Below are 17251 nucleotides of genomic sequence, written 5' to 3'. Positions count from 1 at the left end.
AGCTCCTGGGAGGGAGAGGAACCAAGGGAGATAATTTAGGGTCAGGGAGGAAGTTACTACCTAGGCTACTCTGTAACAGAAACCTAATATTTAGATGGTTTTCTGATTCACAGTCATTTCCTTCAAGTACCCCGGAACACCTCCTGTGAGGTGTTGACAGTATTAATTGAATGAGTACAGGGATAAATAATCTGCCCTAAGGTAAGCTGACTATGTAACCCTAATTCTGCTCTACCAGATTATTTCCAGTTCTCTTAAAATATGATGCCTTTATGGGTCTGTGCTCTCTTGGTTTCACGTGCTGTTTCTATTGTGTAGCCCCTCCTCCCTCACTCTGTCTTCACCTGCTTATCCAGTGGCCAGTCATTTTCAGAATTAACCTAAAGCTTTCCTGCGTCTTGGAAGCTCCCTGTGCAGCCTCGGACTCGGCTAACTGGGGGCTTCTCTGTGCTCTTCCTTCTCTCTGTACCATGTCCAGGACTTCTGTCATCACTCCATACAGACGTTTTTCCATTTACCCACGTGTTCCGTAAGGGCAGAGACTGTGGCACATTCTTCTTGGTATCCCAGCACCCAGCCCTGTGCCTGGCATGTAGCAGATGCTTAATAAAAGATGAAATGAACTTTCAGTGGAGTCATTTATTTGTGATTTTCTACAGGCACTGAAAAAAAGATTAACTTCCAGGTTGTTGTCTGTAATGAACATTGTTAATTAATAATCATAATAAATATAATAAAGTAATTGATTCTACACAGTGCTCAGTGTGTCATTCTGAGAGCCTCTTCATGTAGAGGTAGTAGTGGCTGATCGGTCTATCTTTACAGTAGAAAGTTTAGCAACAGGTGTTTTTGTCTTGAAGCAGCTGCAGACAGATTCTATACAACATTTAAGATGCAATGCAGATATTGTCCCCCCCAACACCCACACACCCACATTGTGTGCGTGTGTGTGTGTGTGTGTGTATGAATGTGTGCCCACATACCCACAGTCTGATTCCGTGATGGTTCTGGAATAGGACCTGGACATCAGTATTTTTAAAGCTATCCCAGGAGATTCTAATGTGAAACTAAAACCAGAACTTTAAGCAGTTTTGTCATACAGTAGAATCACTCAGCTGTTTAAACAAAATCTTAGATGTACCTATGGAAGGTTTCATGTACTTTCTCTTATTTTAAATGTATTACTGTTGTTTGAGGAGTTTTTGTGGGACCTGAAATCTCTCCAGGCAGGCAAACCAATGAGTGAGTCCTTGACTCATTACGATGATGACCTAATTTAGATGTATCCTTAGGCTGACTTTTTTGGTAAGTTTTAAAAATTCTTTTTCAAATATATGGAAGAGTAAGGAAAATAAGATAACAGCCTCCTATGTATGTATGAGGATAAACAGATGAGGTTTTGCCACATTTGCCACAAGTCCTTTTTTTTTTTTAAAGAAAGAACCACTTGAAGCTTCAGTCCATGCCCTCCCCCTCCCCCATCCCTCTGCCCAGCAGGTAATGGTTCTGCCATAGCTGGTGTTCACAAACACATTTCTTCTGTGCTTTTACCACATGTGTGTATACCCACAACAACAAACAATATATACTGTGTTTAAAAATACCCCAGCTGGTGTCATTATTCATGTTGATGTGTGTAGCTCGAGTTTAAATTGGTTTTACTAATTTATTTATCCATTCTCTGCACAGATCTACTTTCAAAGAACACTTTGTGCTTTTCCCAGCTGTGAGGTAGTAGGCATGTCTTCAATCTCGGAGTCAGATTGTCGTTGAAAACGGCCTAGATCTCAGGGTTGTTTTAAGGATTAAATGAGACGATGTGTGCAAGAGGTTCAGCACGAGGCTTGGGACACACACACGCAAACGCGCATGTGCAGCTTTATAAACATGCATATCAGCAAAATTATATAATTGCTGCAGTTATTTTGCCAGTAAATAAAATAACATGTGAAGTGCCTATCTCAATTACTCTTGAGTCCCTTTTATCTTCCCCGTTTATAATCTCCCAGGTATATTCCTTGCTGTTCTCTGCATTTTGCCATCAGAGGAAGCAGAGGACTGTGAAAAGAATACTGGCTTGCCCATCAGTGCAGGATGAATTAGCAGAGTCTGGGGAAGGGGGAAAGGGGCAACTAGTTTCTCTGTGGGCTGCAGGATGGTAGAGGTAGGATGTGAGGGGCACTGCCCATGCTCCTTTTCCAGCTGATTTTAAATTCTGTTTCCTGTGATTTATTCCTCTTGAGGGCCTACTATGTGACAAGTACTTGCCATATCCTTTATGCACATTATCTTTTGTTCAATGAATGAAAAATCTCAGTTAATCCTTATATGCTACATTTTGCAGATAAGGACATTTAGGCTAAGAAAAATTAAATAACTTTCTCAATATTTCTGCCTATACTGAAAGAACGTTCCCCATTAGGTCTGCCTGGTTCCAGAACGGAAAAAAAATTCCAGTGCTTCCCACCCCACCAAACAAACCAACCGAGTGAGGAAAAACACTTAAATTAACTAATTTTAATTAGAGTAACTAGAGGAAGTGAGAATATAGGCAAATAAAAGCCATTATGTAACTGTATATGATATTATACCTAAAATATTGGTCCATATTTCAAGGAGACATACCTTAAAAAGCTGAAGTATTGTTTTAGGCTTATTTCATTGGCTCTTTTCTTGAGTATGTATCCAGAAAAGTTTTTCTAGAATAGGTGAAATAGGAAAGGAAGGGGAAAAGTTGAGAGAGAATGAATGGTAATATAATTAATTAGTGGATCTTGACTGGTTTTTCCTTTAGACGTTTAACCCTGGGACTATATTCAAAGAGCACGTCTCTTCAAGGGTCCAAGATATGGGTAGGATGTACCTAGTCAGTGTTGGTGGTGGTCCTTTCACTTGTTTCTTGTTGATGTGTGAAATTATACAAGCAGTTGTGCAGATTTTTGCCCTTGGGAATCCATAAGTGCCCCCTTGAATTAGAAGGATAAGGATGCACCTGTGTCCTCATCTCCCTTGTTTTTGCTAGGGGATTCTCATCGAAACATCATCATGTGGCTGGACCACCGGGCGGTCAATCAGGTCCACAGGATCAATGAAACCAAGCACAGTGTCCTGCAGTACGTTGGGGGCGTGATGTCCGTGGAAATGCAGGCCCCGAAGCTTCTGTGGCTAAAAGAGGTAAGTGCATAGCGTTGAGGAGCGATTACTCATAATAGCAGAGGATTCCATTTATTGAATCTATTGGTACCAGGCACCCTGCTCATCACGGCTGTTGTATTTGATTTTTGCAGCAAGTCTCAGGAAGGTTGATCCCATTTTATTGATTCGGTTGTGGTTAAGTCATTCTGCTTAACTCAGGCAAGGCACTGAAATAAGTATTTGATGCAGATTATCTCTTTGAATCCTAACGGCAACCCTATAAAGTAGTTTTTTTTCTTTTTCTGTATTTGTAAAAACTAAAGCTAATAGAGATTCGTCAGCTCCCCCAAAGTGACTCAATAAGTATGCAGCAGAACCAGGATTTGAACCTAAAAATGACTGAAATTGATTTTCTTAATATCCACTGTTCTATTGAAGTTCAGAGAGGTTAATTACCATTCCAGTTAGAAAGTGGCAGAGCTGGGATTCAAGTCCAAATCTTCTGACTGGAACATTCTTTCTCTACATACTTTTAGCCCCCAATGATTAATTTTTGGCCTTAGTGGCATTTTATGGAATGCCTTTCTCATCTCACCTGAACTTGAGTTTCCATACCCTTTTGTGATAAGGTGATCTCTGGCTAAGGCACTTGCAGGTGGTTCCCATTTCCAGATGTTAGAATCATTTATGAAGTGTGGAGAATGGTGATGTCAGCTTAATGGTTCCCAGTAGAGATGGATGTGTGAGAAAGTTCAAGTCCTCTGGGAATTGCAGGAACTTGAAAACCCCTAGGTGGTCTGGTGAGGAGAGAATCCATCTAATGATAAGACCTGCCGTGATTCATTTGCTGGCCCTGAGGTTTCAGGTGGATTGAGTCTTCAATTACTCAGATGTGGGGTTGGGGAGAGTTTAAAGGTGATGAGGAGGTGTCCTTGGATTGCCACCATGGGGCAGAAGGGAGGTAAGTAAAAAGGGCGTCAGTAATCAAGCCAGGCTTGGCTTGTTACTTGTTTAGTATATTGAGCTATTTTGTAAGTTTTAATTTGCAGAAAGACTTCTATATTTGCTAAGAGTTTGAAAACACAGAGTGTTTTAGGAGTTGGGGGTTTTAGGATCCTAATTCTGACTCTGTTTGCATCACACTGTGTGACTTTGGGCAAAGCGATTCTCATCCCCAGGGCTCACTTTTTCCATCTCTAAAGTGAGAGAGTTGGACTGGATCAGTTTGGAAACTTCATACAAAAATATCCTGAAATACAAAGCAGTGTATTGATTTGTATTTGCACTGCCTCCACACTCTGCTATGTGTGCTATAGACTTTAACTGATCTCATCCTAACAACCTCTGCCTGGTAGATGGCATGGGAAACTGAGGCTCAGAGAGAGGGTTATATGACTTTCCCAAACAGACGATACAGCCAGAATTTAAACCTGTGTCTCCTGGTCTCCAAATCCCAGCTCATCCCATTAGTCATGCAGTACTAAAATCCTCTGTGAAGCATACCACTTTGGGAAGGACCAGGAATGAGGGTGGTGATGGTCTTTAAGCCAGCCTAAACATGTGCAAAAGAACAAATGGGTTGGCTATGTCACCCTTCTGGACCACAGGTGAGGAATAGCTGTTCTGAATTAAGTGAGGAGGATTGAGCAGGTGGTCATTGGTACAATACCAGAGCCTTATTAAGCACCTGCTTCATAGCCAGCTCAGGGCTGTATATCCCAGGAGATCTAAATATACCTTTGGTATGAACCTGTCAGGATATTTACCTGTGTGCTTGAGATCTAACTGCACTAAATAAAGCCCATAGAAAATAATTAAGTTCTAGATTTGTGTGGCAATGATTATGACCTAAGACTGACCATCCATTCATCCATCCATCCATCCATCCATCCATCCATCCATCCATCCATCCATCCATCTAATCAATTCCATTTCAGAATTTTCTGAGTAAGGCTCTAAACAGTGCCTCACTGTGCATTTAACTACCTGAAGGCTGACCCTCAAATCTGTTTTTCAGACTTTTTCAATTTTTTTTTTGTCTTTTTGGTAAGCATGCCCAGGAATCCTTGCTGAGAGTTCCTTTGGTTTTACTGTGATTACAAATTCAAAATCAAAACAACTTCTAAAATCATGTTTCGTACCTTCTCCTTAAAGCCTACCAGCATGGCTTACAGCTGGCTCTTCTCAGACTTCAATGTGTAAATGAATCACCTGGAGAGCTTGTTAAACTGCAGACTCTAACTTAGTAGCCCTGTGGTGGGAGCTAAGAATTTGCATTTCTAACAAGCTCCCAGGTGATGCTGATGTTGCTGGCCTGCAGACTCACAAAACCACTTTCAATGCTAAAGGCTCTACCTTTGTATCCTGAAAAGCATCCATGTGTGGAGAATCGGGAAACAGTACCTTCTTTTTATTGGGCTTGTGGGAGACTGAGGCACAGGGAAGTACAATAGCTTGAGCTGCTGTTCAACAGCACATTCGACGTCAGAACATGAGAGTCTGTGCCAAGTTTACTGGGCTGCCATTTGTTTACTCTTCATTCATTCCTTAATTTGCCAAATCTTACCTGAGGTCCTGCTGTGAACCAGCACTGTGGTAGGAACTGGGGACATGGGCACAAAGAGGACTCGGCCTTACCCTCAAGCGGCACAGTGACCACTGGGGACAATGGTGGGGGAGCATAAGGAGAAGAGAGGCACGGAACCAGAGCCGGCAGAAGATGCACTGAGCGCCGAGATGCAGGCATATGCAGAGTGCTTTCAGGGAAAATAATTTGCTTCTGCACGAGCTACCTGAGATGAGCCTCAAGATATGAGTGGAGGTTTTGCATAGTAGAGAAGATAGGAAGGATACAGTATTCTAGAGAGAATGAGGTTCATTATGGTAAGGTGTGTAGGCCCTAGGACAGGAGCCTGGGATGCTTCCCTGAGTGTAGTAGGAAGTGAGACCAGGTAAGTAGCCTGGGTTCAGTTTGTTAAGGGCCTATTTGGTGAGAGAGATTAGTGGATGGTTGTTAGGCAAGGGGGAAAGTGTCTTAGATACCTTTGGCAGGGTGAAGGGATTGGATTAGGAATGAGAAAATGTGTGTGTGTGGGGAGTAAGAACCAGTTTGTTTATTTATGTTTTTATTAGTACATGTGCATTTATTTATTGACCATGCCGTGCGGCTTGTGGGATCTTAGTTCCCCTACCAGGGATGGAACCTGGGCCCCAGCAGCTAAAGCACCAAGTCCTAACCACTGGACAACCAGGGAATTCCCCTAAAACCAGGTTTCTTACTTTCCTCATTATAGCACTTAGTTGGCCTTGCTTTGCCCTTAGGATAAACTCCAAAATTTGTAACCTGGCTCAGAAGATGGTGTATGACGTCATTTTCACCTCCCTCCTCTGCTTACTGTGTGTCTCTCACTTTGCTCACTCTGATCCATCCACAGGGATCCACTCAGAGTGCCTCAAACACACCAGCTCTTTGCCACCTCAGCCTTTTGACTAGGGGTTGGCAAACTAGGGCCATGGGCCAAATCTGGCCTGTTGCCTGTTTTTGGATGTCCTGGGAGCTAAGAATGATTTACATTTTCAGATGTTTGAAAAAGAATCAAAAGAAGAGTCATGTTTTGTGACTTGTGAAAATGGTAGGAAATTAACATTTTAGTGGCCATAAATAAAGTTTTATTGGAGCACAGCCATGCTTGTTCGTTTATCTACTGTCTGTGGTGCTTTTGCCCTACAGTGGTAGAACTGAGTATTTGAGATGGAGACTGCATGGCCTGCAAAGCTGAAAATATTTACTCTCTGGACTGTTAGAGAAAAAGTTTGCTTACCTCTGGTCTTAATGATGCTCTGATGCTGTGCCTTCTGCTTGAATATTCTTCCCTCTTCTCACCATTGATTCTAACTCATCATGTAGGTCTCAGCTTTATTGTCACATCCTTAAAAAAGCCTTTCCTGACCCTCAAATAAATCAGAGGTCTCTTGTCATTGTACTCTTAATTTTACTTCATTGTATCTTTCATAAATTGCAATGACACGTCAATTTGTATGATGATTTGTATAAAAGCTCACCCCCTCCAACCAGAGTAATCCACAGGAGGATGGAGATGATATCCATTTTGTTCCTTGTTGTGTCCCTATCCCTAATTAAATGCCTGGCAGATAGTAGGTACTCAGTAAATATTGTTTGAATGATTTGAGTGGGCCAATGAGGAGCTAGTGCAGTTTTCCAGGTGAGAAGTGATGAGACCTGAATTAGGCACTGTGGGATGGAGAGGAGGTGGGTTCCAGAAATCGTTAGGGGTTAATGTCAGCAGGACATTGGGGCTGATTGGCCATGAGGGGCGAGCTAGGTGGAGGAGTCAGAGCTCACCGCTCATCTCGGTATTGCTGTCATTCATGTGCTCCTTGTCCTTAGCCTGGAATCAGATGTCAGAGGGAGTTGGGCAGAATTTGGAGTTCAGACTTCTCAGAAGACAGAAGTGGTATACTAGGACCACCGTACCTTTTGGGCAAAGCCTTTGCTTGGGTCCTAGTTCTGCAATATGGAATTTTAATCATGTCCTTTACATATAAGGTTTGTGTGTTTTAGGTTGACGTACGTCTCCTTAATGAGAATTGTCAGATAAAAGGAAAAATGCCATTTGATTTTTTCATAACCCCCAGCAGTCTGGCTTCTCCATTTGGTCTCAATGATTCTGACTCTCATCTTAATGAAGGCCAAATGTAAATTAAGTTCTCTCAGGCTGGAACAGCTGGAGTCTCCTATCTTTATAAACATGAAACATTGTAGGGTAACAAGGTGCAGGCTGAGGAAGGTCAAGCAAGTTAACAGGCTGATGCCGATCCTGACAGCTCAGTGTTAATGGAAGATAATTATCTGGCTTGTAGCGGATGCATGGAGATATTCCAGTCCGTCTTTTAACTCATTTCCTCTTTTTGCTATTGTCAGCAGAACAGAAAACTAATCATTTTATAGTTTGCAATTTTCATTGTTCATTCCAAAGTTCTGGAAGCAGCTGGCTGGAATGTCAGAGGATTTTGTTGATGGGTTTAGAAAATATATCTGCCCCTTTCATCTCCCCAGTCCATGCCCTTCTGCTTCTGTTGCCCTGATAACATATTGGGAAAATGAGTAAATGATTCTCTGATTGGCTCTAATGTGCTTTATCCTGTGTATGTAGATTCTTGGGAGGAACCTGGGAGTGTGGATAGCCAGAGGGGTGGTTTGATAACTTCCTGCTAGCTGTGGAAGGTGCTAGCACACTTAGCATTGGATGCTTTGCAGTAGGAACTCTTGAAAAGAAAACTCTGTTAGACTTCAGGAAAGCCTGGTCCTTGTCCCTTCTGTACAGTAAGAGACTGGCATAGTAAGGGCCTCGACTGGCCTTATTCTTTCATTCTTCTTGATGATATAGTAACAATTATTCTCTTCTCTTTAGGTTTCTCATCTTGAAACTTTATGAAAGATAAACAATGTCAGTTTCTTTCTTGGAAACGCACCATTTCTTTTTTTTTTTTTTTTTTGCGGTACACGGGCCTCTCACTGTTGTGGCCTCTCCCGTTGCGGAGCACAGGCTCCGGACGCGCAGGCTCAGCGGCCATGGCTCACGGGCCCAGCCGCTCCGCAGCATGTGGGATCCTCCCGGACCGAGACACGAACCCGTGTCCCTTGCATCGGCAGGCGGACTCTCAACCACTGCGCCACCAGGGAAGCCCACCATTTCTTTTTGGATGGCAGTTTGGTGGAAACTATAGTCTTTTTCTGTTAGTTACTCTGGCTTTACATTTTGTGCATAGGTCTGATATTATTTACCTACATTCGTCAGATCTTAGCAGTACAGCTCATACAAGATTGGAGCTCTGGGAGATAGAACACAGTTCTGTAACAACAGAAAAAGTACAGGATTTGAAGCCAAACACACTTGCATTTAAATCTTTCTCCACCATTTACCGATTTTGCAACCTTAGGCTAAGTCAGCATCTCTGAGTTTCAGCATGCTGAGCTGTCAAATGATGATAATAATATCAGCTTTGTGGAATTATTATAATTTAGTCAGATATTTGTAAAATATCTTATTCAAAGAGTAGTCTAATTCTCACTTCCACTGTGCATAAAAATGTTTGTCTATACTGATGGGCATGTCAATAACATTCTAGCACCAATCGAGAGAATTTTAAACACTAGAATATCTTATTTTAAGTAGCTGAGTGTAATGAGTGGTATGCTTTTCCTGTTTGAATAATAGCTATGGAAACCACCTAAAAATGACCACAGAGTTGTCAGAGACAATCATAGAAAATAGTAGAAGAGTATAAAGCATATTTTCAGAGTCATTCATTTATTTGAATCATCCACATCCTATGTGTAATACCTATACCAGAAAGCAGCCAGCTTTGAATTGCAAAGCTGATTGACTTACTGAATACCTTCTACTTGTTTCCCCTAAAATTCACCAGTGCCTCCAGCCCCAGAATTATTTTATTCCACAATGATTATTTAATCTTTACACTAGTCTTGTGGAGTAGATATTATCTCTTTTTATAAATGAGGAAACTGAGGCTCAAAAATATTAAATGTCTTACTCCTCGTCTCGTATCATGCAAGCATACGTACATCAAGAACCATACAAACAGTTCCATCCCCCATCCCCCTCCTGTGGAGACCTGTGCACTTCACTGTGGGAACCCAGAGGTGGTCTCTGTCTTCACAAAATTACAGCCTTTTAAAAATTAAAAACACACACACACACGTATATGTATATGTATTTATTTATTTGGCTGAGTCGGGTCTTCGTTGCGGCATGCAGGATCTTTTAGTTTTGGCACATGGGATATTTAGTTGCGGCATGGAAGTCTTAGTTGTGGCATGTGAAATCTAGTTCCCTGACCAGGGATCAAACCCGGGCCCCCTGAATTGGGAGTGCGGAGCCTTAGCCACTGGACCACCAGGGAAGTCCCCAAAATTACAGCCTTTTTGGACTAAGCAATAACAACAGAATAAGGAATTAGATGAAAACAGTAGCTAAAATGTATACAGTGCTTATTATATACGTAGTACTTGTCTAAGCATTTCATCCATGTTAAACTCATCTAATCCTCACAACCACCCTATGAAGTCAAGTCTCATATTTTACAGATGACAAAACAGACTCAGAGATGTTAAGCAATTTGCCTAAGGTTATTCAGCTAATAAATGGCAAGGCTGGGGTTTGAACCTTGGCATTTCAGACCCATAGACTCATTTCAGAGCCATTTCACTCTACTACCTCTTCAAGTGTTTGTCTTGCAGGGTTTGAATAATCTAGTTCAGGGAAAAAACTTGGAAGTAATGACTTCAGGAGAATCTGAGGCTGGGAACAATGGGTGGTAGGTTCGTTTTTTTCATTTAAAAAGTCTTGGCTGAGTGTCTCCTGTATGATGGGCACTGAGGTTGCAAGGTGAGCAAGACAGATGAGGGCCCTGGGTAGCCTTCTGGGAACTTAGATTCTAGCATAGAGCAGCAGAAAAGAGACACGGAGACAAATACATAGGCAAAGTGATTTTGTTTTCTGGAAAATGCTATGAAGGAGAATGGCAGATGAACAGATTTGGCATAGCTAGTGTGTTCTCTTGGGAGGTTTTGGTTGACAAGAATGATGAGACTTTCAGGAAGAAGGAGCAGCAGATTCAATGAGAGGAGGAAGGCACCTGAGAGATCAGCATAGGAGGTCAGCAGGGCTGGCCAGGTATGAGCAAGGCAGGGAGTGGCAGGAGGTGGGTAAGAGAAGTGACCAGGGGCCAGATCCTGCACAGCCTTGAGGCCGTGGACAGGAATTTCGATTTTATTCTAAGACAGTGAGAAATGGTTGATGGATTTTAAACATGCGTGTGACATGATCTGTTTTATGACTTCAAAAAGATCCTTCTGGCATATGTACTGGGTAGATAATAAATATTTGTATAGGAACAACAAAGTTTACACTATAATGTGAAAGGGAAAAAAGTTATGAGGCTGTGCAGTCTTATAAATGCATTTGTCTTAAGAGACTTACAGTATAGAAAAAAAATGGCTGTATATTACAAAAAACAATAATGAGACACTATCCGTGGTTGGTATAGTTTGCTAATGTTACAGCACAAAGATCATGCTTTTATTACTTCTTTGTACTTTTCCATTAAAAAGTAATCTTATAGTCCTAGCTAACCTTTCTGGTTGACAACACTTCGTTATTTAGCATGGGATTTTTTTTCTTCTTCTTGGGATTATTTTCCTAAACCATCTGCACTGTATGAGGGACTTTACATGCAGTATTTCCTCTAAGCCCCTCAGTGACACAGTATTATTATCCCATTTTACAGATGAGGAAAACAAGACCCAGAGGGCTTAAGTAGCTTGCTTCCCCAAAGCTATGCAGTAAGTGGTAGAACCAGGATCCTCACCAAGTCCAGCCCTCCTCCAGCCCCTGGGCTATATCCGTTGGCCCTCACTGCCCTGTTGCTCATTTCAGCTCATGTGTAGGGTTACAGGCTGGCAGCCCACAAGCTGAATCTGGTCCCCAGATGGGTTTTGGTGGACCCACCCTGTGCTTGAAAAAATAATTCTTTTTTGAATTAGTGTCCAACACTTAAAAACTAAGAAATTTCACATAAAAATCCAGATTTTTCTGCTTCTCTAGAAAAAATAACAAAAGGATTTAGCAGTCCTGGGTTCACATTCCCATGTGGAAGGAACTGGCCAGAGTTGTGCAGGAGCTGCCCCTCGAGAAGGGGCGAGTGTCCTTCATTTCACAGTGGTCCCCACCCAGCCTGCCTCACCATTTCCTTTTCCAGCAACTACCCGTCTAGGCACTTGGATTTGAGACCCAGACTGCGGGAATTTGTTCAAGGAATCCATCATTACTTTTCCTATAACAAAATGCTTAGAGAAATGGAAAGACTTTCCAGTTGGGGAATTTCTTGGTCAGTGGATCTAAGGATACCATACTCATGTTCTCTTACACCTCTGGGTCTTTGCTGAGGTCTTCCTTCTGCCTGGCAAACTTAAAATCATTTCTTTTCACTTGGGGAAACTTATACTAATTCTTCAAACTCCAGGAAGCCTTCCTTGACTTTCTCTATGTAGATTGGGGTCCTGCCCTCTGTCCGCTATGGCATCCTCCCCTTACCTCTACCCTGGAATTCATTAAACTATATTGCACCTCACTTATCTCCATGTCCCTGGTGTCTAGGGCATTGCTTAGCATCTCACACTGATAACTCAGTACATATTTTAATGGATGGATGCATGAACTTATCAAATCATTTATCATGCCATTTTTGATTGCTGGGTTTTGTCTGTCCAGATAGTTCCATTCCAAAGTAAAGATCCACTGCAAGTTGAGTGTACTTTGATTTTCTCTTCCCTGTTGTGGAAAAGGAAGTTTGGAGTATTACTACTCCTTTCTACCCCAGAGCCATCCCTTGGCTGCAGTCTGTTACCTTGAGTCACTGCTTATTTTGTGAGATTGATGCAGTAACTCCTCTGGGCCTCTCTTCTGTGTCTTTGTGCTCTGAGGGGACTAACCCCTTTATGTTGCTCCCTTCGCCCCCAAGAAAATCCAAGACACATCAACTGAATCAGACAAGCTCTCTTTAGAATGTTTATACTAGGGCCGTTTTACGTTTGGACCAGATTCCTCCCAGCCTTTGAGCACTGCGGACGGTACTGTCAGCTGATGTTAGGGCATCTGTTGTGGATTTTCTCTCCAGGGTGGTCTTCCCATAAACTGGGCTCGTAACTAAAATATATGGAGTGTTGAGGCTGATGGCCTGCCTTCATTTACCTGGACAGTGAATCCTTTCCTTATCCCTGCATTTGCATATTTGATTTATGCCAAATATATGCTGTATTCTTTTACTTTTATAGTCCAACAGAGTAATTTAAAAAAGCAGGCCAAAATTTTAAAAAAAAAGAAGGACTTGGCCTGATACCTAATAACATTTAATAAATGTCAGCTATTGTTATGATACTTCATTTTGTATTTTACTTTATAACTTCTGTGACTTGGACATATGTTTTCTTTATTTGATTGGTGACATGGCCTTGCAAGTTAAACGTTACTATTTGTTACATTTTATAGATAAATATAGTAAGCCTCAAAGAGATGCAGTGACTTGTCCACAGGTATCAGGCTTGGGTCTTTATGAAGGTCCTTTTGGATCTAAATCCTGTCTTGTTTTTCTCGTTTGTTTTTTTTCTGCTGCACCATGTTCCTTCCTCATCTGGATTGGTGGATTCTTGGCTCCGTAAGAGGAGGGACCAAACCTTTCTCTCCATACCTGACTATTGTCTTCCCCGACCCAAACACAGTGCTTGTCATTGAAAAAATATTCAATAAATATTTGCTAAATGAATTCTTGTTTCCTGGTCCTTTCCAGACTTACGGCTGTAATAGCATAGTCCACGTGCCCAGCTTCCTTGCTGCCAGCCTTGTCCGACCACTGTGTAGGGGTGTCAGCTACATCTAGGAATTTACAGTATAACCAGAGAAGAGAGAGAAAGATTGCTAAGTTTGGCTGGCCTTATGCTCACATGGTATGATTCGATGTAAAACAAAAAATGAAGAAAATTCTTTCCTCACAGTGGTTAAAATGGAGGTCACATCTATTGGAGGAAAATACTGTCTTTAGAAAAGACACTAAAATATACAGTGCAGTTAATGTGTGTTGTGATACAAGAACTCATTAGCATGATCAGCTGCACTAAGGTGGACTGTTAGCTTGGAAATCTGGGGGCCCAGGATAGGTGGATGTTAACTGGGGAAAGGGAGGAGGGAGGCCAGAAGTCTGACAAGATGCAAGTCACAGCATTCTTCTGGAGGGGTAAGTAAATCTCATTTCTCTGAACATATGGGTTGGTTTTATTCTTTTTTTTTTTTTGGTTCTATTGTCTTCAAAATGAGAATAACTGTGCTGCTATTGTAGGGATATATTCATTTAATCAGTGAAACAAACAGTCGTCTAGTAACTGCTATGAGGAAGGCGTTGTACCTGGTGATGGGGAGACAAGGCGGAAGCCAAGAGTATCCTTTAATCTCAAGGGGCTCCCAAGTCTAGGACCAAATGTAAGAGGCTGTGAAAGCCATTTTTTCCCCACATTTTATTATCAGAATTGTCAAACATACAGAAAAGTTGAAAGAATTTTATAGTGAACACTTAGAACCATCACCTAGATTCTGCCATTAACATTTTACTGTACTTGGTTTATCACATATATATCCATCTATATGTCCTTCTATCCATCCAATCAATCCACCTTAAGTTTTTGGAGTAAGTTGAGATATTGTTACCCTTGTGAAAGCAGTTTGAAATAATATCTTTCCGAGATACTTACTAAATTCTATTTAAGATATTGACTCTGTTTGATTGCTGTCTACAAACATCATCAACACCAGCACTAGAATTTATTAACTATCTACTGAATTTATTAACTATCTATCTATCTACCTTTTAACTCTGCTATCTTGCTTAATTCTTTTGAAAATCCTGTGAGGTAGATGTTAGCACTTACTTCACAGATAAAGAAGATGAGGATGGAGGGAGTTAGATGGATTACTACCTACTGGCTGTTACTTCTGGCAGTGTTGGGATGCAAAAACCTGGGTTTTCTAACTCTAGGAAATGAATTTAAGGAGTCAAAAGTTAGCTGGTCAACTCCAGTCTTTATCAGGGGCAAGGTGCCCCGGTCTGTCCTACAGATGAGATACCTGGTTCTCTTAGTTTAAATTTCAGATCCCAGATACCACATTTGTTTGGCTTAAATTTTGAAGATAAATATGAACTCTAGAATAAAAAAGTTACCTAAGTTAGACTCACAGTTAAAGAATCACGCTTGAGAACGGGTGAGGTCTAAGATTCCCTCCACTACACAAACTCCAACCCATTTCTATTTCGTCTGTGTTCCAGCACAGGGGTCTCCAACCCCCAGGCCGTATACTGGTACCTGTCTGCGGCCTGTTAGGAACTGGACTGCACGGCAGGTGGTGAGCGGCGGGCGGGCAAGTGAAGTTTCATCTGCTGCTCCCCATCGCTTGCATTGCCGCCTGAACCATCCTCCTCCCCGCCCTCGGTCCGTGGAAAAATTGTCTTCCACAAAACTGGTCCCTGGTGCCAGAAAGGTTGGGGACCGCTGCTCCAGCACGTTAGAGTTACCTCCCAAAGAGCTGGCCTCTTCCTCCTCTTTGCATTTACCTCCTCCTGAAACATCTGCAGTTGGAAAAAATGAATAAATGATCTAACTAGTTCCTTAGCTCTTCTGAACCCCAGGGTCCTGGCAGTACTTCTGCAGCTAAGACCTCACTGGAGGCCAGTCTCTGTGCATGAAGCTGTGTCCACTCTGCTGGTTGAATGACAAAGGGACTCAGGGATCCCCATCAAAGCCTACATCTCTCTGAATCCTTCCTGTATGGAGAGGCTGTGGATTAGGTGAAACTTGGGAGTGACCTCAGTAGTAAAAGGAAGTCTGATCTCAGCTCTACAGCCTCATCAGTACCCCTACCCACACCCTCTCAAAAAGCTGCTTTAGTCTGGCTTCCAGGCTGTGTCATCTCAAGAGTCAGTGTCTTCTGGCTCAAAAATGCAAGACTAGGGAGTGTTCGGAGGGAATTAGAAGCTGCCTGGGTAAGTGGCTCTGCCCCCTCTGGCCTCTGTCTCTCATTCGGGCTTCGCTTAAGGGTCTGAACTGTGGCACAGATAAATGTTTCCTTCCAGTAATGCTGCATGTGCAGAGTATTAGAGCTTGCCCAAGGAAAGCAAAGCAAGCTACCAGGACGTAAGATCTTTTTACCAATTAATTATTCATAATATTATTAATAATAAGGGTTTCATCTTCTCTAGTATTATTTGTATTATTCACCACTGATTAGTGAAAATGACCAGTCATGGATGAGCAGCAGTTCAGGGACTGGCATTTGGGAACAGCCGTAACTCCTGAAGTTCTCTTTCGGTGCTGGCATTCTGTGAGCCTAAGATAGAGGAGAGAATCAGGACCAGAGTGAAACCTACTGCAGTTGTCTTGGCATGAGGCCGTGTGGTCTGGCTTTGACCGGGGGTCAGAGACCAGACCGTGGACCTGAGAAAGGGAGTGAGTCACTGTGCAAGTATTTATCAAGCACCGCCCATGTGCTGGGAAGCAGCAGCCAGGCAGCAGTGAAGGAGTATTGGGTTTGGAGTTCAAGTGGCCGAGGTTTCACACCAGGTTGTTCACTTAACTGTCTGCATGATCTTGGGCAATTCATTTCACTTAGGCGCCTTAGTTTCCTGTTCATGAAATGGTATTGACAACAATATTTTGTATGAGAAGTTATTTGGTAAGTTGTAGGGTGCTGGTGGTAGGGATGTATTTTCAGGTGATGATTAGGACAGAAGTTGATTTCTGGGAAAAAGGTTAGTGAGGTCTATTTTTCATATACTTAACTCTAGATGCAGTTAAGAGAGCTAAGAGTGAAGGGGAAAATCCACATGGTCTGAGGGTAGGCCCTTTTTTTTTTTTTTTTAACCGTGCTTAATCTTGATGGACAACTTGGGGAGTAGGTAGTAGTATTTGTGTTTGAGCTTGAAACAGGCTAGGAGTGAGTGCTAGAGCAGGGCATCTAACTCAAATCTAACTCAAGCCTGTGCCCTTTCCACAGCAGCTCACAGGCCCAGGGTTGTGGAGAGTGGAGGAATCAGGGGGAGAGTAAATCCATCCTCTGATGCCCCAAGTGACTGTTTACAGAGCAGTTTCACTTGCACTGTTATTAGTAGCTTATGGGGCACTGTCTTCAGTAACCAGCATTCTCAGGATGATGGCTGTAAGAGGAGAGGTCTTTAGACCTCAGAAGAGGTCTAAAAATACTAGCATGATACCCATCGGTTCCTGCCAGAGTTGACCGAGGACATTCATTCATTCAGCAAATATTTATTGAAAATTTATTTTATTTCAAGTACTTGGTTAAATGCTGGGCGTATAGCAGTAAACCAGAGTCCCTGTCCTCAAGCAGCTCATATTCTAGAAGAGGGACAGAAATAAAGGCACAGTGCTCTGTAGGTAGGATGGAAATTCAGTTCTTTATGGAAATATGCCCGGGTTGGGGGAGAGGAGCCAGGAGGAGGTGACATGTAGGTT

The 17251-nt window shown here is 42.3% G+C and overlaps 1 protein-coding gene across 7 annotated transcripts in view; it reads left to right on the top strand.

The window, feature by feature from the left end:
- The window catches only part of FGGY (FGGY carbohydrate kinase domain containing), a 413910-nt gene that overhangs the window by 35177 nt on the left and 361482 nt on the right, over positions 1-17251 (top strand). For 6 of the 7 annotated variants that reach the window (XM_070046609.1, XM_030870319.2, XM_060287916.1 and 3 more), the window contains one exon: positions 3023-3174. In XM_070046609.1, the coding sequence (XP_069902710.1) occupies positions 3023-3174 (152 nt within the window). Of the gene's footprint in view, positions 1-3022; positions 3175-17251 lie in introns of those variants that run through there. The other variant, XM_060287930.2, reaches the window with a different exon arrangement.

This window comes from Globicephala melas, chromosome 1 (genome assembly GCF_963455315.2).
Source record: "Globicephala melas chromosome 1, mGloMel1.2, whole genome shotgun sequence".
In the NCBI taxonomy this organism is placed as follows: domain Eukaryota; kingdom Metazoa; phylum Chordata; class Mammalia; order Artiodactyla; family Delphinidae; genus Globicephala; species Globicephala melas.
This window is presented reverse-complemented; position numbering and strand designations above follow the sequence as displayed.